This window comes from Solanum pennellii, chromosome 2 (assembly GCF_001406875.1).
Source record: "Solanum pennellii chromosome 2, SPENNV200".
In the NCBI taxonomy this organism is placed as follows: Eukaryota; Viridiplantae; Streptophyta; class Magnoliopsida; order Solanales; family Solanaceae; genus Solanum; species Solanum pennellii.
The window spans coordinates 52181058-52203570 of NC_028638.1; the positions used below are offsets into that span (position 1 = coordinate 52181058).

The 22513-nt window shown below is 33.1% G+C and overlaps 4 protein-coding genes across 12 annotated transcripts; all 4 read right to left on the minus strand.

Moving 5' to 3' along the window:
• Positions 1 to 3099: 3099 nt before the first annotated feature.
• On the minus strand, positions 3100 to 4442 carry LOC107010867. Its single transcript, XM_015210134.2, has 2 exons — positions 3407 to 4442; positions 3100 to 3319 (listed from the first exon to the last, which is right to left on the minus strand). The coding sequence occupies exons 1-2, from the start codon at positions 3569 to 3571 to the stop codon at positions 3173 to 3175; spliced, it is 312 nt and encodes a 103-aa protein (XP_015065620.1). The 5' UTR covers positions 3572 to 4442; the 3' UTR covers positions 3100 to 3172.
• Positions 4443 to 6199: 1757 nt separating this feature from the next.
• LOC107011393 (60S ribosomal protein L6, mitochondrial) lies at positions 6200 to 9365 on the minus strand. The gene is made up of 2 exons (XM_015210882.2): positions 9164 to 9365; positions 6200 to 6803 (listed from the first exon to the last, which is right to left on the minus strand). Exon 2 carries the CDS (start codon positions 6780 to 6782, stop codon positions 6474 to 6476), a length of 309 nt encoding a protein of 102 aa, XP_015066368.1. The 5' UTR covers positions 6783 to 6803; positions 9164 to 9365; the 3' UTR covers positions 6200 to 6473.
• On the minus strand, positions 6217 to 15103 carry LOC107011392 (maf-like protein DDB_G0281937). The gene is made up of 11 exons (XM_027914389.1): positions 14963 to 15103; positions 14756 to 14827; positions 14354 to 14428; positions 13467 to 13550; positions 12853 to 12922; positions 12657 to 12748; positions 11097 to 11138; positions 10946 to 11026; positions 10535 to 10850; positions 9164 to 9248; positions 6217 to 6803 (listed from the first exon to the last, which is right to left on the minus strand). Exons 1-9 carry the CDS (start codon positions 14987 to 14989, stop codon positions 10779 to 10781), a joined length of 615 nt encoding a protein of 204 aa, XP_027770190.1. The 5' UTR covers positions 14990 to 15103; the 3' UTR covers positions 6217 to 6803; positions 9164 to 9248; positions 10535 to 10778.
• A 1133-nt stretch (positions 15104 to 16236) lies between these two features.
• Positions 16237 to 21923, minus strand: LOC107011982 (phosphatidylinositol transfer protein 3-like). 9 transcript variants are annotated; one of them, XM_027914385.1, is made up of 9 exons: positions 21249 to 21923; positions 20937 to 20989; positions 20690 to 20856; positions 18540 to 19822; positions 17898 to 17965; positions 17495 to 17671; positions 17054 to 17152; positions 16715 to 16960; positions 16237 to 16645 (listed from the first exon to the last, which is right to left on the minus strand). In XM_027914385.1, exons 5-9 carry the CDS (start codon positions 17958 to 17960, stop codon positions 16409 to 16411), a joined length of 822 nt encoding a protein of 273 aa, XP_027770186.1. In that variant the 5' UTR covers positions 17961 to 17965; positions 18540 to 19822; positions 20690 to 20856; positions 20937 to 20989; positions 21249 to 21923; the 3' UTR covers positions 16237 to 16408. The 9 variants fall into 9 exon arrangements, 8 of the variants coding, with proteins under 8 accessions (XP_027770186.1, XP_027770185.1, XP_027770183.1 ...); XM_027914384.1 differs by having other exon boundaries at positions 20690 to 20847; positions 21249 to 21914; XM_027914382.1 differs by having other exon boundaries at positions 18540 to 19766; positions 20690 to 20847; positions 20937 to 21906.
• Between the last annotated feature and the right edge of the window lie 590 nt (positions 21924 to 22513).

Consider the following 22513-nt stretch of genomic DNA (forward strand, 5'->3'; position numbering starts at 1 on the left):
ATAGTACTCTTATTTGAAACCTTTTAGATTCATTCTATCAAAGAAAATCAACTAATTGAGGGAAAGGAGCACGGAAGGGAAATGAATATTAAGAAAGTGTTATCTAGAGAAAATGTCATAAATAATTTTTTAATTATATGATTAGGTTTATAATAATTTTTTAATTACTCTTTTATTCGATTTAATTTAAAACTGTTTAAAAACTTATCAAATTTAGTCACTTAAATATATATTTATTCATTTTAGTCATTAACTATATATTTATCGATTTTAATTTTTTAAGTATTTAAAGACGGGTTTGGTTTCTATCTTTTTGGCTTAAGTTATTTGTAGCCCTTTAAAGTTATCCGCATAATTCACTTAGACACTTTAATTACTTTTATCTAAAACTTGTTCCTATTAAACCTATTCCGATAATTAGTAAAAAGATAAATAAAATGTGTGTAATGCAGCTGCTGTGATGTGGCAAAAGACAATGACTAATTAAAAGATAATATGATGCGTAGGGCCCAACAATTATAGAAGAAAAAAGAATTTTATGTTAAAAAGAATAAATAAATTTTCATCTACTTTTTTAAAAAAAATAAATGAGAAACCCAACCCTACCTCAACTCCTTTTCTTCTTCATTTTCTTTCTAACAAGATTTTCTTTTTCAAACGATAAAATTCAATTTTTTTTGCTAATTGCTTTTATAATTAGTTTATATTCCTAATACGTGAGAGAAAATTATATTCAAAGAGACCGATACTAGAGTGATGAAGAAAGAAAATTTGTCAATCGTCTTTAAATCGATAGTAAATAAAAATCGAAAGGACATAAATTAATTTTATCGAATCAATTTAATATTATTTTTGATAATTTTAATGGGTTCACATTTTAATTTGAATGATAATATTTGTTCGAATATGACCGAGATGAACGTCGATCCGCTAATTTTTTTGTTCTCTCTTTCTTTTTTTTCTTCAAATTCATTTAGTTGATTGAATTTTTATTGTTTTTAATAAATATTTAAATGAGATATAATAGAAAAAGAAAAAAATAGTGTGCAGTCTTCTTGGTGAAGAAGACGACTTGAAAGAAGAGCGGGGTGGGATAGTTTTTTTTTTAAAAAATAAAAATATAAAACAATAATTAAGGTTTTTTCACACGCTCAACTGAAGTGAAAACACTTCTTTTGCTACATCAATATTTTGTGTTTAATAGATATACGTTTTGAACTTTTTAGGTGTTGAATAGGTAATAGTCATAGTTGAGATGTCTATGTGAAATATGGGAACAACTTGAAGGGACTGTAGATGACTTAAGTTATTTTTTTTATATACAAATAACTTAAGTTTATATAGTAGAATTTACCATGTCTCGAGAAATTAAATCATTTAGCCATTTTCCAATTGTTTCTACTTTTACTTCATATTATCCTTATAAAAAGAACTTTAACTTCGACATTTCAAAATAAAATTCACGAGGAAAAAAATATGTCATAATTTTATTCAGCAAACAATAAAATGAATTAGTACTAATAATTCGAATATGCTAAACTTTATTATAAAAAGAAAAACATTATTACCCATTTAATTCAAAATTTGTACTCCAATGACTTTATTAAAAGGAATTTGTTTAATTTTTCAGAACTTGAAATTTATAAAATGATAAGTTTGTAACTTTTTTTAGTAGTTTTTTTTAAATAGATTAATTTTATTTTTCTATTCATTTTGTTTTATGTAGAGAAATTTGAGTAAAAAGTGCAAATCTTTTATTTTTCTTTTGTATGAAAAATAAGTTTAACAAAATTCGGGTTGATTATGAGTTGTTAACCGTCAAAGAAGGGAACACAACATATTCAAGCCATAGCAATAATTATATGCTTCATTTAATTATCCATTGAATAAAATTAGGACTTATATAATCTTTCCTTGTTGATTTTATTTTGAATCTTAAGGTTATTGTTTTTTTTATAAGAGTATTTTGAAGAAAAAATAGCAGAGGTAAATAAACAACTTTAAAAAATGGGTTGAAGATTTAATTTCACGAAGAGTTTCGTCAAAGCTATTTGTATAAAAAGAAATGGACAAAGACCAAACATAATAAGTTTTTGAATACTTGAAGGACTAAATTCGTAAGTGTATATTAAGGGACCAAAGATGATAAGGTTTTTTTTGAATATTTAAAAGACTAAAATTGGTAAGTGTATAGTTGAGGGACCAAAACTTATAAATTTCTAAATAGTTAAATGACAAAATCTAATAAAAGTATAGTTAGAGACCATTTTAAACCTGCTTTTATAGTTAAGAGACTATTTATGACATTATCTCGTATTAACAATGTAGAAAATATTTACAATTTAAGCATTTATGAATTAGGGATTAATTTTTATGATAAATATTAAGTTTAAAATTTGATAAGTACTATAATTAATCGGTTATGCATAGTGCGATAATGAAAATATTTTTGTCAATCAACAATTTAGACTTGAGATTAAATTTAGACCCTTTTAAGTATGTGAAGACAATAACTAGACTTGGGATTAAATTTAGACCCTTTGAACATGCCGAGACGATCAACGAGTAAGCATGTGAGGACAATCAATGAGACCATCCTATTAATGACTAATCAAATAAAACATTATTTATCGAAAATTTTGTTGTGATTACCTTCAATGTAAACATCAAATGATGTTTTCCTTCCTTACAGTTAAAGGAAAATATTATTCCGAATCCCAAAATCTAATAGTCTCTTCGACTATCATCAATCAGAAGTCACTCTCCGGGGAAAAATAACTAGTGGTTCATAAGTTTACTGACTACTTATAACTATTAGTATTCCATTTGTTTTTCTTTTCTTCTATTTATGATATTGAATTACTGAGAAACTATGATTAGGTAATGAAATAAGTTTTTCTTTTTTTGTGTGTGTGTTTGACAAAACCACATATATCCTTGCTTGATAGTATTTAATTTGTGATTTACATACGTATACCATACTTATAAATTATAGTTTGTAGATTTCATATAACGATATGATAAAGTGTAAATTCTTGGTAAAAAAATTATTACGTTCCAAAACAGATATAGAATATCAAATCTCTTTAATTATACTAAAATTGCAAAATTTTGATCAGGTAACTCAAGGAATGCCATTAAAGGAAAAAAAAAACAAAAGAGAACTGAAATATTAATAAAATTGATCAAAAGCTACATATGCGTGTGTCATGTCCGATCGAATCTCTAATGATTCTCCTCTGCGGGCAGCCATTGAATGGTCGCAAAACTTTCCCAACCTTTTAAGCTTATGAACTTGCTTTCGAAAATTTTCAACCTTCTGTTACAAACCAACAACACCAATTTCAAACAAAAAACAAAAAACAAAATAGTAGCCGCTATTTTTGAAGCCAAAATGTAGATGTACCTCGTCAATCGTATTTTTGAAGCAAACCTTGTGATCAGCCATAGGGGTATTCACAAAATCCTTCAAATTGCTCATAAAGCGACCATCAATGGACTTCTTCCATCCACAAGAAGTTACAGCAGCATTAGCAGATACTTGTTGCCCTTTTCCTGCTTCCAATTCCATTGCTTCGAATTCTTAAATACCTATTGCAAAATACAATAATAATGTGACTAAAAAAAGCTAATAATACTGGTGAAATTTGATCGTTAATGATCACTTATATTTATAGATAACTAAAATATTGGACAGGAAATTAAAATCGACTTGTTTAGCAAGAAAAGATGGCCGGATTAGCTTGAGAAGGAAGTCATATTTCGGTTCGACATTAACGAAAAGAGAAGGAATTTTTTTTTACCGTTTTCCCCAAGTAGTGTGATTTTATTTTGTAAAAATGATACAAATCCCACATTTAAACTCTCTTATTACCATTATCCCCTATTATTTTTATAGATTTTCAAAATCTCTTATTTCACACATCAGATTAATGTATCAACGTATCAAATTAATGTATCTCGGACATCAGATTAATGTATCTCACACATCAGACGAATGTATCATATATAAAGTGTACCTCAGATTGGTGTGTTATGCATAAAATGTAATGCATCTTACTTAACGATTAGTGTATCTCGCGCATCATATTAATGTATTAATTTGAGAAATTTCTGTAATTATGAAATTATAAGGAACAATTGATAATTTACCTTAAAAGTATGTGATTTATGTCTTTTTCCTTTTTATTTTTTATAAGTTTAAGTTCCAGTATTAGAAGTACACAATATATAGGTCTTCGAGTTTTAATTTTTTAAAAATTGACGCATCTTTCAGATATAAAGGGTTTGAATACATTAATTTGATAATTGGGGACGGCAACTGCTAGTCCGGAAATCACAGGGGTCAAAATCAAAGTTATGCTAAAAAAACAATTAATACACGTAATACAATGATCTTAGATGAATTTGTTTAATTAAAGGTTAATATTTCGTTTTTTTCAATAAGTAAAAGAGTCAATTCGCTATTAGAAAGAATATCATAGGGAAAAGGAACTTAATTTCTTGTTTTCTTTAGGAAATTATTATAGGCAAAACATATTACAAATTTAACTTACCATAATTGTAGTTTTACATCCAAAGTAATTCGGAAATTGGAAATCAAAATCGAAAAGGCAAAAGGAAGGTTGATGACTATATAAACCAGAAAAAATATCCTAATCCAACACAAAAACAATTTTAAAAAATCAACCCTAGCCTTTTGTCTCTATAAATACGAATGGTGAAGCTCAACTTTTCATAATTAATTTTAAAGCTTGCATTAGTTTAATTAATTAATTTCATCAAATAATGGAGCCATCCACTTATAGCGAAATTCACGTGTCTCCTGAAATTGTTTATGCTATAGGAGATTGTCCAGTTGACGATTTTAACTTGGCAATTAATGTAATTGTCAAATATGCTTATAATTATGGTGAGAACACTTTGGAAGAGTTCAATTGTGAGAATACATGTTCTTGCAAGTACAAATCATTATCATGGGATAAAATTGATGAAATGCTTTTGGGAACTAATTTTCCTTATCAATTAGAAAGGGTTAAGTGGATTAATCGTACTGAGAATATATTAGTAGCTAACAAGGATGATTTAATCAAACAAATTTTGGAATACACTCATCACAACATTGTTACATATCCTCCACAAGAATATTTGGATGAAATTATTGTAAACCTGATATTTGTCAAGCAAGTATTTGTAAATCCGCGAGAATTTGAACTTATAAAAGCAAGGATTGTTGCAGCAGATAGAGAATATTTTGCGGATTTACTTTGGAAATCAGTACATGACAAGATCATGAGAGTGGAACAACGAGGATCATCGTCTTTATACGAAGAATATAAATGTATAGAATATTTCATAGAAAATATTGTAAATGGCATATCTGTGCGGAGCATGTGTTATGATGAGAATTACGAAAGGGAATTAAAAGTGTCCTTTATTGAGCAAGCTAGGAAGGAGTTTAGGTCACTACCTGTCGTAAGATCGAAGATTCAATTTTTAAAGAAAGTAAGTTTGTCAAAAAACCATGATGATGCACTGACTGCAGAGATATCATGTTCCATATGCATGGAGAATTATTTACCTGATTCAGAAGCATACAGCATGCCTTGCAACCACAATTTTCATTTTAACTGCATTGAGACATGGATTCTTAAAGATCCAAGTTGCCCTATGTGTCGTTACAAGTTGCCAGCGATGGAGACTTCAGAGACGGAGCTAGAAGTTTGAGTTTATAAGTTTTGAATTTATAACGGACAACTCATATGAAACACATGCTTTGCAAAGATATACCAAAAATCTATTTAAAGATAAGTTTTGTCAAAAATGTATCACTGTTTGTAGCAAAATTATTCTATTATTGAAGTTATTAGTAGGGTCTTGGCAGTAGGCACCCAACAATTTCTATTTTCGTGTAGACAAAAACATCGTATATTGCTACAAGATACTTATATTCCTAATGGATGATTGAAAATTATACTAATTTGTATGCAGGGATGGCTTCTGATAACATTAACAAACTATTACTTTATAAAAACTTTGGAGAAAAATAATATTCTACTTTCGTGCACCACATATTTACTCATACGTATATTGCTTCATATTCCGAGCGTTCTGTGACTACATTAACACGCTTTTATTACGTTATAAAAACTTTGATGAAATTTAACAAAAAATATTTATAGAAGCAGAGAACAATCTGGATATAAAGACCACAAATTCATCAACACCGTCCATCACTTATTTGTAGCATTTGAAAGGATGAAAAAGTTGATACAAAAACTGTCATTGAGATGCTTAGCAACTTCCGTGACCAAGGTAAAAGACCTTCAACAACTCTTAACTTTTAAAAATACTAAAGCAGTCAGAAAACAAAATTACATTAGGAAATTACAAATAGGAAAGATAATTAAAGGAAAATTGTCTAGCATCATAAAAAGTACCAAGCCCAGGAAAGAACCATGATTAATGGGTTCTCATTTTGATTTCTTTCCCTGCTTCTTTTTTATCACTTCATCAATGTACATAATACCTTTGCCCTTGTAAACTTCAGGAGGTTTACAGCTCCTTACAGAAGCAGCAAATTGGTGTACCCTATACTTGTCAATCCCAGTGCAGCAAACCACATTGGGTTTGAAACAGAAGACACGAACAGCAGGAGGCACGGTCAGTTCAACCTCATGGCTGTAACCCAGCTTAAGGTACAAGAGACGACCTTCTGATTCTGCCCTAGCCTTGAAACCAACTCCAACAATCTTGAGAAAGCGGAAGAATTTAGCTTCCATTGGATGACTTTTATCAATCAGCTGAAATAGGAGATGACATGACAAAAGCTACATCACTAGGCCAAACAAGAAAAAGACCTTGACAATAATACAACCGTAACATGCCAAATAAGAAAAACACCTAGACAATAATATAACAGCAGCAAATTTCAGTTTCAAAAAAAAAAAATCAGTTTCAAAAAATAATACAACAGCAACATTCTTTTTCCACTATTGGAGACGAACCTGCCAAGTATTAATTCTAAAGTTAGGACATCTAATATAATGGTTCGTGACTAATACTCGGGAAAAACAACCACAACAGTAGAGTAGGAAATGCAATGCCACTTTGTGACTGAAAATCTGATTAGTCTCTTGGCTATACAAAGGAAAACTGCTCAAGGAAGGGAAGAAAACTAAATTGATTTTCGTTCTTTTTTTTCTTTTTGATAATCATGGTGTCCAGACCAACTTGTGTACATCTCGATTGATTCCACGGGATACATATTACCTCCTACCAGCAATATGTACTAGTAACTATGTCACGAAGGCTAAACATATGGGAATAAATCACATAGTTTTTTTGTCTCTGCTGGGCTAGTATTTGAACCTAATGGTGCTCAACCCACTTCATTGACAACTAGGCTGTCCTTTGGGTGTGCAAAGTGATTTTCCTTTTTGATCCGAAAATGGGGGAAGATTTTGTTTTCAAGAAAATACAAAATAAATGACAAATACATATAATTAACTCATAAAATCAATTCAGACAGTTTGTTTTCACTTCTGAATAGTTTGTCTAAGCACTTTTACACTCTTCTTCAGCATAATTTGCTGTCAGTAGCTCCAGGGACTAATTTCAGTTTTCCTTATCCGATGGAGAGATGGCGGAAGAAGAACCACAGGCACTGGCCAACAAGAACAACAACTTACGTAGTGTAATTCACAAGTGGTATCTGGCCTGGGGAGGGTAGGGTGTATGCCATTACACCTACCTTGGGAGGTAGAGAGGTTGTTTCCAATAGACCCTAGACTCGAACCGAGCATATTGCATTATTCCTTTCACTGGCAACATATGCTCATTAAGGATTTTTTAAATGTCTATTTTTAGCAAGAAAATCAATTCAAATTTCATTAGTACCAACAGGTGAAGCAGATCTTTCAGTTCTACTTCTAAATGAAAAGAACTGGACCACTTTTAAAATGACCCTGATATAATCTTTGAAAATTGGCTGATGACTAATTTTAAAATAAGATTAACAATTAAAGCATGTGCATATAATCAACCTATTGTTATGCTTTGTTGTACTCTAGCAGGAGCATGTCCTCCATATGGTCTTCCATAGAAACTGTATCCAATGTTTGTTTGTTTTTTAACATAAGTAACTGTTGACTTGTATCCATGTTTTTATTCTCTTTTTTTTCTTTTTTTTTGTAAATGGTAATGGTGTATTCTTCAGTATTACCATGTTTTTATTCTTTATTAATATGGAATAGCATCATGCTTAATTTCTCACCTATTAGCATGTCAACTTGCTCAATAACTCTCTATCATTCTTTGAGTTTCACAAGCAGGTGGTTGATTTACAATCTATGATCAGAAGATTTTATGTAGTTCGCACTTCAGGGGAACTGGGAACAAGCAGGGGTTTCTTCTGATGTAGATATGTAATATAATGAAAGGGTAAAGGGGTAAAATTAACTCCTACAATTAGATATATGACCAATTAAAAAGCTCAAATGATGAGCAACAACAACCATTCCTAAACCTTCTCAAGATGCAAAGAATAGCTAATTAGGAAATGCAAACCAAAATCGAAAAAGAAAAAGAAAGGTTTAAGTGCTAGTCTAAGAGGAATTGGTTGTTGATCTTCAAGTATTACAGATTATGCCGATTCTAAATCAGCTTTTTGTGTTTCGCAAACTTGTTTAAGTCAGCAAAAATAACATTTACCAAACCCCCAGGAGCAGTCATGAGTTCAGCTAACTTGCCAATGAGTGGAGCAGGGACTTATTCGACCACTACGAATAGAGTGTCATCCCATACTCTCACTTCAGAAGTGTAATATTCAAATAAATTCATTAAGGGATTTCTTCGAGCGGCATGAAGGCATGACAATCTCCTGAGACGTAACTATGTTTATCACTCACCAAAACAGTCAGTAACTGTCAACTGAAAACTACAAAATCACACAAACTAGAAAAGAAGCCTAGTGAAGATTGACTATTCATGGCGGAAATAACAATCTCATTTCAGAAACATCACATTAAAATGAATTTCATCGAACACCTCATATGCATGACAATTTTCAGATATTAATTAAAGACAAAACCTAAGCAAATACCGAGCAATTCATTTCGATGAGAAAAAGGAGAAACTAATAAGAATGAGAACAACAGCATACCAGGCTTTCTCTGTATCGCTACCTCAGCAAACCTAAAAACCGCCGGAGATCCGCAGTTCACCGGTCAGTGGAGCGTTCCGGGGCTCTGTCCGTCAACACAAGAAATTAAAAAAGTTGGGCCTAAGAGAAGGTATGAGACCAAAAGCCCACTTAGAAAATAATAGAGTAATCCTTTCATTGTCTTGTAATCCTTTTTAATCCTTTTCAAAACGAAAACGTTTTTTTTTAATGATTATTCTTTTTTTTTTAATTTTAAACATGACACTTTAAGAACATAGTTTATTTAGACATACTCTTAATTTAAAAATAAAAAATTTAAAATATTATTTATTTTTCAAAAATTTATATCAAATTAAAATAAGACAAGTAATTAAATGAAGGGAGCAGTATTTGGGTACTATTTATTGCTACGGAAACCAAAAAAAATCACAAAAAAGTTTCTGTTGTAAAAAATAAAGCAAAATAAGACGAGAAATATAAAAAATGATAGCAATAGAAATAGGGAGACAAGAGATGAGAGTTTTTCTTATTCAAGCATTCATCAAACTTTCAAGTGTATACAATATGAACTCTTATACCTCTATTTATAGTGTAGCATAGAGACATACAAAAGGTTAATCATAAACATGACATTAACATGAATATAATGGGAAGGTTATGAAAGTGAAATGTTACAAGAGTAATGATTATGAAGTTGGAGATTATGGTTATCTTCACAATGGAGAAGGTTATATAAGTAACTTCTTGAAGTAGTGGACATCTACATTATATTATTTTATAACAGTTTAAAAGTATTTTATTTTAGTAATTTAGAGACTTATCTCTGGTTTCAGGCCATGATCTCTCTTGTGATTTATGGTTTCTGTCTACCTTTTTAATTTTTATTTTATTCTACATGATTTAACATATTTGCCCTTCTTAATATCATAGTTAGTCTCTTTCAATTATGGGATATTATTAAAATGACTCGTGTAGTCTCAACTAATATCAATAATATATGCAGTATAATCCTATAAGTTGATACAAGTAGGATAAAGTATACACACCTTATCCTTGTAAAGATAGAAATATAATCATGGAAAAAAGAAACAAAAAGGAAGTCGAAAAAAGTTTCCCACTTTCTACAAATTAGAAATTTTACCATATATATGTTCGTCTATATAAGAAGAATATTTCATTCTATAAGTGAACTAGTCTTTTTCACTTTGATGGAGAATATTTTTCTTGGAGGAAATATATTTCGAAATTCAAGATAAACAAACACTGAAAACAATTTCATCAGGAAAACTTTTGCGATACCGAACACTAGCTTACATTCCGTACAAAGAGAAGTATCTCTCATAAAAATGTTTTCTTGTGCAGAATATTTACCTTATTGAATCAATTTCCAAGTTGTATGTGTATCAAATCTTTCCTGATCACGATGGTTACATCAAATCAAATAATTTAACAGTGATATTTGAAAAAAGAATGTCTTTCAGCCAGTATTTCCTTTCGTGCATTTTTCAATGTTCACTTCAGAAAGACAAGTTTATAAACTCAAAAATCTAGTAATCAAGTACATTTCAGGAGAGGTGATCGAAAGGATATTTATTCACTTGTGGAATTCCAGCAGCTAGAGTGCTTCTTCGATAAGTTTTTCAGTGAGACTTCTTGGGAGTCCCATAACACTGTCAGCAGTTCCAATCTACAAAGTATTGGGAAGTAACAGTATAAACAACAGGTCAGTAATCAGTTCCAAGCTTCAAAGAGAGAGAGTGAGAGAGAGAGAGGGAGACGAACCAGAGTGTCAACGAAGGGCAGCGTCAATGGATGTTCAAGCATTAAGCCACCAGCAACATTAAGTATTATTCCCTCCTCAATCTATACAATTGTACTAATAGTTAATGTTGCAGGTAAAGAACATCCCCTATTTAAGAACAGTCATATTTACCAGGCTGTCAATGATCTCATCAGGTATGTCATGGAAATATACCTGCAATTAGGCAGAAGAACAATACACTCCATGTTAAACAATCACTAGTTGTAATATTGTGTAATACTCCATATTACACAATTGCACTAATAGTTAAGTCAGCAAGAAGGTTTCCGAGAAAATCATGTTGCACCACACCATCAAGAAAGAACAAATTCATAATAGTAACAAAAGGAGGGCTTAGAGAAGATCAGACAAGCTAACTAATAAACTGAGAGCTGTGAGGCAATTGTATTGGTGTTTCGATAAGCAGATAAAAAGGGGAAGCATTCTCGACATCCTTACAAACTGGTATGGTCAGTAAAAAGAAGTCTTGGGAAACGAATTCATGGGTGGAGACTGGAGAGAGTAATGTTGATGGGCTGTAATACACCAGATTCCATCCACATTCACCCTCTTTCTGCCTTTCACATAAAGCTGTAAATACACCAGAATTCATCAGCATTCACTCTTTCCTGCCTTCGTAATACGAAACAAAAGATCTCTGCACTTCCAGTTTTACAGTGGTTGAGTAGTACAACTGTAACAACAACCATTCTGATCATACTTGACAGGATTAAGATGGTTCAAAGATCCTGATGGTGAGGTAATAGCAGATACAATTCTCTATGCCAAAGCCTAGCAGAGATGAAAATTTAGAAACCTAGGCAATTTTCAAAAATTACTCCCTTGTCATGCCTGGAATTGTAATGCTCATGAGTAATGTGTGCTAAATAGAAATCAGTCTATTCATAGTCTCTCTCCATTATTGACTCAACTTGTGCCTCTGTTTATATTAGTAGATAAGTCAAGGTTAAGGTCTCTTTCCACTCATAGACTTATGAACGAGCTCCCACTCAACATACAGTTTCCAGCTGGGAAGAATGCTATGTGAAGTAGCTATAAGCCTACAATAGTCACATCAATTACTGGTAATTTTGAGGCTCCAATATTATACCAGAGACCCAGTAATTCATGTATTCTAATGATCCCAACATTCAAAGACCTACGCCGAATTTCAAGGATGAAATTAATGTCACAATTCACAAAATAGAAACTGGAAAGGAATTTCTCTGCAAGAACTCCACTTGTAAACTATGGTTATTCATATTGGCATAAGGAAAGTTGGTAAAATCAGGCAATTCAGCTCTTCCTTGTTGCAGTCTGATTTAGCAAAGAATGTACGTTCTCTTTATTTAAAGTCTCGCACACGGTGGATATAACTACAAAATAATCCTTCTAGTTTCTAGAAAAAAAAATCATTTGTACGGATGGGGATCAAATAAGCTCAAGTCACAGGCCGGGATAAGCATATACTTATTCAAATATCTATTATCAGATACCTGACATATCTTCGAAATGTCACATCACCTTAATCCTCACTACCACATCACATACACTTATGCATCAGATGCAGTTAAGCCTATTCACCATTGGAACATATCAACTTAAGCAAAAAATGTATTTATAAATGCATAGTTGTATTTCAATAGTCTCTCCATCATGTAGGAATTACTTCATATGGAGTAAAAGATATACCTCGGACCTTTCCCAAGCTCCTTTTCTTATCCCCTTTTTAAGGTTGGTCACAACAACAGATCCTACAACCGTGGCTTGACCACCAGAATAACCTGCAATTCATAATAACAAGAACAGTAATATTGGTAGAAAAGAAAAAGAATAACCTGCTTAGCTGAGATACTGGAGGAACTGCAGACGGCAAATACAAACATACTTTTGATGAACTGACGCGCTTCTTCCTTGCTTGATGGTTTTTCTCTTATAATTCCTTCGTACACCGCCACCTCGATACCAATAGATGTAGGTAAGATATAGCCAAAAAGATCTATTCTTCATCCAAGAGAAAAATCATTAGAAGGCTCAAGTATTCTAATTTTGCAATATGCCATTTAACAGTGATATTAAATTAAGCTTGTCAAATCATGGAGCAAGTGTGGAGAATCAAATTTCGAATGAATCTAGAGAGCAAAACAAAAGATTAGAAATGAGCTAACGACACAATAAATGTCAATCTAAAATGTCATACAAGGTAGGCCAGCTGCTTGCATTATTTGTCTAATAAAGAAACTAACATCAAGCTAATTTCAACACTTTCTCCAAACTTCTCTATGCAACGTTACTAGCTAAAAAATTGTACTGCTGTTTTATAGTTATAGCTAAATGTGCCTATATCACCAACAAGTTTTGCAATAAATGAAAAACAAATCATTAAATGGTTTCTGATAAGCTCTCAATTCAATCAGAGAAATACCTGTGAATATGGGCTTAGTATTAAACTAATCAAGGCTATAGCACTTGAAATATTCTAATGGGGAAAAGTAAACATACTGTATCTGCAGTAATTAACAAAGTGGAATGGGTATTTTCCTCCAACTGATCAGTTGTTTTGAGCCTTGACATAATAGCATCTGCCTAAGAAGAACAGAACCAGTAAGTAAACATAAGATTTGCTCTTAGAGCACTGGAACATGATATAACTGTAATACATATTACTCCCTCCGTCTTGATTTATACGGCACAACTAGACTATCATGGAAATGGAAGGAAAGCAAGTGAGTTGATTATAGTGAGACGAACTATTCAGAATCAACCCATTATCAGCAGAAGAGAAGTACACATTAATAGATAGTCCCTAACCATCAAATGGAAATTCCATAACATAAATCACTGATGGGCAGAATGATTGGAAGTTAGTCGGAACACAAAAGATGCCCAGGGAATGCCAAAATAATAAATCTCATCCAATCACAAGAATATTGGATTTAGACCTCTTATTGATATCATGTTCTACACAATTATCAACAGAACTCCTCTGGTAACTGCACTAAAATTACTCCTGGCCTTTTTACTTTTATAGGGCGATATGTGTTACTTAGAAGAAAAACATCCTGCCAGATACACTACGAAGATCTTTGTTTCATGTTACTTGGATAAATAAATTTGATAAAAGTTTCAAACCTATTTCTAGCAATACTCGTTTTGGTAAACAACTTCTACCAATTACTTCACCAGTGAAATGAACTCGAAGACAACAAAAAAAACGTCATCAGGAAACAAGTGGATTTCTTACTTAGTATGAGGGTGTGGAGTGGGGGCATTAGGTGGTGGGAGGAGATAATTAACTTAAATAATCGTTTTCTAGAAAAAATATTTTTGAGAACATTTTTATCGACCATATAACCAAAGACACCGGTAATAGAGAAGAGGTAGTATACCTTTGCCTCTGCTAGAGCTATCACTAATTCCTCTGCATTATCCTTTCTAATGCTCTTTTCATCAATGTCAGCACCCTACTCCACAAAAAATTAAAATATAAGCCGCAATCGACTAGAAAAGAAAACTAAGAGGTCGTTTGATTGGAAACAAGTTATCTAGAATAAGTTATCATGGTTAGCTATCCTGGGATAACTTATTCCACAAATGTATTCACTGTGATATAAATAGTGGGATAAGTTATACCAATGACAACCAAATAACAAATAAAAAATGTATCCATCACTAATTCCTTATCTCATCACTATTATTTTTAATCCCTCGAGCCCGAGCAGAACCTAAACTGGACAGACAGTGCAAGTTTTAGCAAAATACAGAATCTTTTAAAACAAAATTGAACGTACCATAACTGTAAATTCATAACCCATGTCCGCTAATATTTCGCGACGTGCCATTGAGGAAGAACCCAAGATTATCTTTAAACATGTAGAACCATTAGTGATTTACATGTACATTCAGTATATTGAAGAAAATAATAACTTCCGTTTTAATCCTTAAAAGGAAGATTTGAGATAAAGGAGAACAGTTGATGAGTGGGTGAAAAAGCAAACCTTGAACGACAAGTTCTTCGGAGCCATTTGTTTGGCGCTCTCTTTCTCACCTCTTCTTCAAAGGGCAACGGTTAGCTTTGGAGATAAGCAACCGAGGATTTTATCAACGCTAAGAAAACGAGTGGTTTTTATACGGCGAATAATTGGCTCCAATGGCAAAAAGCAATTTAATTATTAGTATACTTTTCTTTTTATTCTATTTTAAAATTATTAATCACAAAATTAAAGTATATCTTAGTACATGTAATATAATTTTAATTTAAAATTATAAAATTTATGTGTTTTATAATTTTTAACTATCTATTAGATTAAACTAGAACAAACAAATTGAATTGACGGAAATAATTCATATTGAGAAGGTTGGTGTATTGTAATATAAAACCTTGCATTTTTATTTGTTCTTCGAATGTAAGTTTTCTGAATAAGATAATGCATACTTGAAGTTGCTTTTAACAAGAAATGTTTTGGTCCTTTTTATTTTTATTTTTATTTGAAAAAGTTGGTGTTTTGACTTCTCTAAAATTTTCATCTTGCGATTATCATTTAATTTCAACACTTGAAAAAAGTAAAAGTGAAGATTAATACCTAAATTATGTATTAAGAAAAGAATCTAAGTATTTTGAATTCATAATCCAGTGAAACTGAAAAATTGATATGATGTTCCACATTATTTTTTTATTTTGACATCTGGCAGAATCCATTGTGAGGCATAATAATGAATTTAGTGATGCAAAGTCAAATAAAGTTCATTAGCACATCAGAAAATATGGCGAACACAAGTAAATATAATCTATAGTGAAAAAGAGCTTTTTAAACTAGTTACTCCAATGAGTTTTGATTCGTAATATGGAATTATATAATCTTATGAAAAACAATACTAGAACTAAAAATATACATAAAGCGGGGATGATGCCAACATAATCCATGTGTTTTGTTAAAAAAAAATAACCAAACAATATTTTTATTGAATTAAGTTTTAATTCATGTACTGTTTTGATTAATACCTCCTATCAAACGGATACTTAGTAGCTAATGGAGTATTGTTGCACTTCGTATAAGTGAGATAGACAATAGCTCTTCTACACTTCTCCTTATCAAATTTTACTAGTATTTGTCATATTGTTGTACTATGACACCTCAAATTCTTTTCTCATCTTTCGATTAGATAATCTGCTTCACAAAGATAAAAATAAAATTAAAAAATTGTGTATATTCTACTCTTTTCAAACAGAATTAAACTAATTAAACTAATTATGTTAACTATATGCAATAAGTGAGTCAAAATTACATGCATTTAATTATTGGCATATGTTTACTGTTCAAGAATTTTTATTTTATAAAATAAGATTTGACAATACACCGTTTAGTTATTGTGGACTTGCTTAGCTTGCACATGATGCAACAGTCTTTGGCCAGGCATCACCTTTGCTTTTGGAGGTGACAACACTATGAGATGTCACCTCGATCGTCAAGGCCCCAAAATTTAGCAGTCTTGACATCTTCTTGAGCCATCAATTTGGAAAATTCTTCATGATCGTAATTCAATGTGGCTTTTCCCCCAAACTCACTTGGAAGATTCTCAGTATCGAAAAAAGTCTTCATCAACTCCACGCTATCTTTGTTATTGGGATACACAAACTTGATCTTCTCAAATGTTTTCGAATCAATAAAATATTTCACTACCTACGTACAGAGAATGAATGATCAAATTGTGATTGACCAAAAGGAACCCGCCTGTAGGAAGAATCTTACCTTCCAAAATGCCTCGAAAAATCTAGGTGGACTATAAAGAACAACTATAGCAAGCCTCTCTGGATAATGATTCTGCAAAATGTAGATAATATCTCTTGCAGTTTTAATGGGAATGTTGGTGTTCAATGACCATCCATTGAAGTCTATCAACCAAGACATTTGTTCTTGGCCTTCTGGCAGGTTAAGGATAGCACTCTCCATCAGATAGACTAGATGACGAATATTACCTTCCGGAGATGATGTATTCTGTCATCCATGAAACAGAACAATTCGGATACTCCAGTCTGTAAACTTCAGATATATAGATTAGATTTTAATTTAAAAAGTAAGAACACTAACCTGTTTCCCAGGCCTCATTATTAGGACGGTCCTGCCAAGTCGGTCTTGAAAATTACCCTTAAAAACTTTGCCAGTTTCACTTTCATGTGCCACTTCATGCTGTGAACATTTGTGTGATCATTAATAATTTATCATTGATCTTCCAACATTATACTACCAAGCGATAAATATAAATATACAAAGTTGCTCTAGTAACATCTGTTCAGTGCCAACCATAACCTCTACTCTGCTGTATGATTTGCCCTTATGATAAATCAACATTATGATGTGTTCATTCTACAACGAAGACAGAATATACTGACTTGCTTGAATTAGAAAACACTAGAATAACATCATGTCCATTTCTTTTAGATGGATAACCGTGATCTTGCTTAGTTCATGACAAAGTTGAGAGTACAAAGTGTATGACTATATAGATGGAAAAGGTCAAAGAACAATCACCCAACGAATTTCTTCAGGCTTATAGGTGGATCTCCACTTGAGAGTCTCTTCGAGCATTTTTTTTGCCTTGTCAAGGTTCCAATTTCGAGCTTCTAAGTATCGCCTCAGACACACATCGGTACAGAACTTTAAGTTTCGCCCAGATAGAGGTCCAACAGCCTCTCTTAACTCGCTAACCTGGTTTGCCATAGAAAATTAGTCCCTGTTCTATAGTTTTTAACTACCAGTTATTGCTCAGTTTAATTGTCCTGACAATTCAATTTGAATGGAACATTTACCCAGTGGTCAATCTAGTTATTATTAAACATTAAATGGATTTTCTAGGGGTAATTGAGGCAGTTACTTTGTCATGGTGGATTTGATGAAGCAAATCGGAATGTAAGAATATAACTTTGTCTGTTACCTTTGCACCACGGGCTGCAGAATCATCTGCCTGAATTGTGCGAGATGACTTTCTCCGGAACATGATTCCTGTTAATTGAAATAACAGTTATATGTATATGCGACTCTGCTTCATCACTATGACTACCACTAGTAAATTTAGAATTACGGTAAGATAAGCTGGATTATGAAAAAAGAAAATAAAACAAAAGGAAGAGAGATGAGAATGACTTTAAGAATAAAACGATTATGGAAAGGAATTAGGAAGATTGCAGAAAGATTTGGACTTGAAAGATATCATACAAAAGAGAGAAATAAAGAGAGGAACCTGTGCCTCGATCTCTCTACATGAACACAATAGAAATTAATTCTTGCGGGGAAAGTATACAATACCACTTGAAGTTGTAGAGAAATCACGCAAAGTAGGTGATCATTCACTTTTAACAGTTAAAAAGAGGGAACAGACGGAAAATGGAATTTTTCACACGCTTGTAGTCTTCTTTTTTGGACCATATAATGTGATAATATCCAACTACGTTTACTATTCAAAGCAAATATGTTCAAGTTTAGATGGAACCTAACAAACGCACTGACGGTATAAACAAACCGCTGACCAACAACTTGGAGAATTCAACAAAATTCAGTTATTTCTCCAATTACTTGCCTTATAGGGTAGGTTCAAGTAGCTCCCACGCTGTACGTAGCATTTAAAAACTTCAAAATTAGGCAACGAATTTACCAATTCTTGGGGTTTCAAGAACACATAATTTGACTGGTAAAATTTTCGCCTTTTCTCCTTCAACTACTTGAGATTATAGTGGAAATATTATGCATGCGTTAGTCAACACAATTGACCATAAATATCCCTTAGTTCAAATACTGTATGGACCATAAATATTGAGTCCAAATCCAGTAACACAGGTGGACTCCTACAACCGTCCTCTCTAAAGAAACAATACATCCACGTATCGGCATAAAAATACTGTGCCGGTGTCTATAAAATATAACCAACACAATAACACTGTCAGTTGAGACATATCCTTACTAGTATATCATCCGCCCAACACTACAAATCAAGTTCTAATATACGCAAACTAGAGGAACAAATAAACTTATTCCGCCTATCACTCTACAGAAAATACAATAAGCTTCACGGATCTCAAATTCACAATTGGCAAATGCCAAGAATCACTTATACACCCTCAATGGCAAATGATCTTTCTCCTCTCTGCAGTCTTTACACAACCTAATAGTGTAGTCATTGTTGGATAAACACTTACATTTGGTGGTACTACTGCTATCCCTTGAATCTCCGATGGATTAGATCAATGATCTGTTCTGACTTGCCAGAACAACTTTCATCCCGTCCGTCTCCATAGAGGAGGAGGAAAGTATAAAATACTGCACCATACCAGGCCCGCGTCTCCTTAACAAGTCAACATCTCAGAAAGCTTTTGTGGACCACAAAGGTTCCTTAGGTGTTGGTTTATAATTGTCTGTTGAATTTTGGCAACTACATTACGTGCATGCCTAATTAGAAGTGTCTTCTCATTGGCGACTTGGAGCTTTACCCACCTCAGCTACTGAAATAATTTCTGTAATAACATCCACTTCCTCTCGGAAGCACATGTGATATGTTTTCATAAACTTGCAACATATTCAAGTGAATTGCCGTTTTGTTTGCCGTAACATCTCTTAGTTAAATTGATCATCACCATTTACCACGTTAGCAAATACTATAGGGTATTCACAGACCATCTCGAGAATTCATTTTGATCTCTCTGGTATACATCCTCTCACCTCATCTTCAATCAGAGTCCTCAAGTTGGTATATTCTTCGATATATCCAAAGATTTGGCTTTTGATTTTCTCATTCAACATGCTATATTGGCTGAAAATTCATAGTCTCACAAATTTGACCAAACAGGAAGAAGAGAACTAGGTTAACTGAAACAGAAGTAAAAGCATTAACCTCAGAAAACTACAAAGCATTTCTGCACTTTTAAGCTTCAAGTATCAAAACATACATCCTCTGCCAAAACTAAAGATACATAAACGAAGTGTTAAAAGTCCAAACAGGACACACCCGAGAATGCCGGATCACTTCACATCATAGAATAGAAAGACACCTAATCTCACAACCGGATATTTACAAATTTAACCAACAAATAAGAGGAAAAAGAAATAAAGCCAGTCAATGCTAACATGGCATAGCATGAACAGATTGTGTATGTGCAGAGTGTAGATTGAGCAAATAAACGCCAGAGTTGAGTAATGCCAAAGATGACCATAGTCAAAAATTTTCTTCCCACTATTATCAAAATTTCTCTCACTACCACCAAATTTTCTGCATGCATCTTCTGCTCCAAGTTGAATAAGCAGCATCCCGCCAGTTCAGTACCATATTTGGAAAGCGATTAAGGTTTGGTATTTATATGCAAATCCGAGATTTGGTATTTAAATGCAAATTGATTATCAACTAAATATTTGAAGAACCGCAATTCAGTAGCTCCTTCTGGCCCAACTATGAATGTAATGAAGAGTAACAACCCACTCGTGCAAAGAGACTTAATTGACATCAGCAGGCAGAGAACTTAAATATAACAGTTCTGAGTTTCTTATAATTGAATCTTGCAGGACACCAGTTAGGATGCGTCAATATCTAGGAATTCACGTATCGCAGTGTATGTACAGTATAAATTTCCTAAATCAAAATTTCGTAAGTGCAGAGTTGGAAACATTCTCCAACACCACAAATTAGTTGCACATGCTTTATTATAAATCAAATCAAAGTCAAGCATCCACGACGCATACCTGAGGTCTATTAGGAATCCAAGCAACCATAATTACGAGCCTATTATGCATATCTGAATCCGAGTAGATTTTGTCCACAGATACTAGGTGCACTAGATTTGGAGTTGTTAGCACTGACGATCTTGAACGTTCACCTTCATAATCTTCTTCTGCCTTGACTGCACAAACTACCAATACTATATGATAATTGCAAAAAACTAGCTATCTAGGTTTTTTTAGTCTAATTAATTGCAAAGTTCGCCTGTACCTTATATTTGGGTGGGCGGCAAATTAAGAATAGTTCGTTGAGAGGTTGCTGATCTGACGATGCAGAGCATAACGTGCAAAACAAGAATCAGAGAAGGCATAAAACACACACACACACCAAGAGGGGAGAGATCCCGGGCCAAAAAAAAAATCCGTGCTATCTCCCCCTCAAAACCCCGAAAAATCCAATTTATATTAAATATAGGGACCTGCCATGCAAGCGCACCCGACATGGCAAAGGCCAGAGCAGTAACAGAGTAATTTAAAACGGGACATCACCCCTGATATTAGGGCTTTTATGCCCCAACTATACCTCTATACATCTTCATACAACAACAACTTCCTATGGGTATTGCTCTCGACGCTTCTGATTATGACAGGGAAATCCATCCAACAACGCCAAGAATTCAAATTCATCTGGCACCCTAGCCATCTGAGCCAAGATTCCTTGAGATGACGAGTCAAGACTCTCCTCTACACCATCTGAGCCAAGATTCCCTGAGAAGACGTATAAAGACTCCTTTCTACGCCATCTCAGCCCTGAGATGACGAATCAAGACTCCTTACAACCAGGGGCGGATCATCCGAGCCATCACGCTGTACATACCTGATCGACAATACTTTGGGCAAAACAACCCTGCTTAAGGAATCCACGTTACTTACCCGGAGGAAAAGAAGGCTAGAATGGCTGGAGAAACTATCTAATTACAAGGATATATAGAGAGAGATTGTCAACCGACTTATTTGCGAGGCGGCGGATAGAATCCTAGAAGAAAAATATGACCGACTCTTCTCTTGAGAGAGAAAAATAGATATTGTCTGGTATGACAGTAATAATTGACTAATAATTATTCTATAACACGTGACGTAACCGGCGTGGCGTGTTCCTCTCCGAATTGAGGGCTTAACCACAATGTAACTCTAAGCGCAGCCCACAAAAGCCGTTGGAACAAGCCCAATTATACCATAAATACTCCCTCCGTCATACTTGATACATTTAATATAACGTTAATTTAGAATTACAAATTAAAAATCTTCTTTTTTTTTTATTTAATTTCGTTCCAAACTAAACTAGGTCGAAATGGGAAGTAACAAATATAATCATTCCTCTTATAACAATAAATTGCATGTTGCGGGAAGGAATCTAAATCATGCAATAGTAGCTAATTTTTTAATTACAAAAGTTCTAATCAGGCTGGAGTTATACATGTGAGTGGAATTCATGATATAGGCCATCCTTTTTTTTTAAAGAAGACCGAAAAATGGCCAATGGTAGTCATTTCTTCAGTAGCGCAACGAAGGAGGTACTACTTAACTGACATATTCATGTTCAAGTAGTACATATCAGCAAAATTACATCATACCATTTCAGGCTGATACATTGTAAGATCATTAATTTAGAATCAACCATCTTCCAACATTATACCAAGTGACATATACCGGTATATAATGTTGCTCTAGTAACATTTGTGCAGTACTAACCACGACCCCGGAACTACAGTGTGATTTGCCCTAATAATATTATGATATGTGGGAAGTATTGAATTGCTTGACTTCCATGGTTTTATGCAAACACAT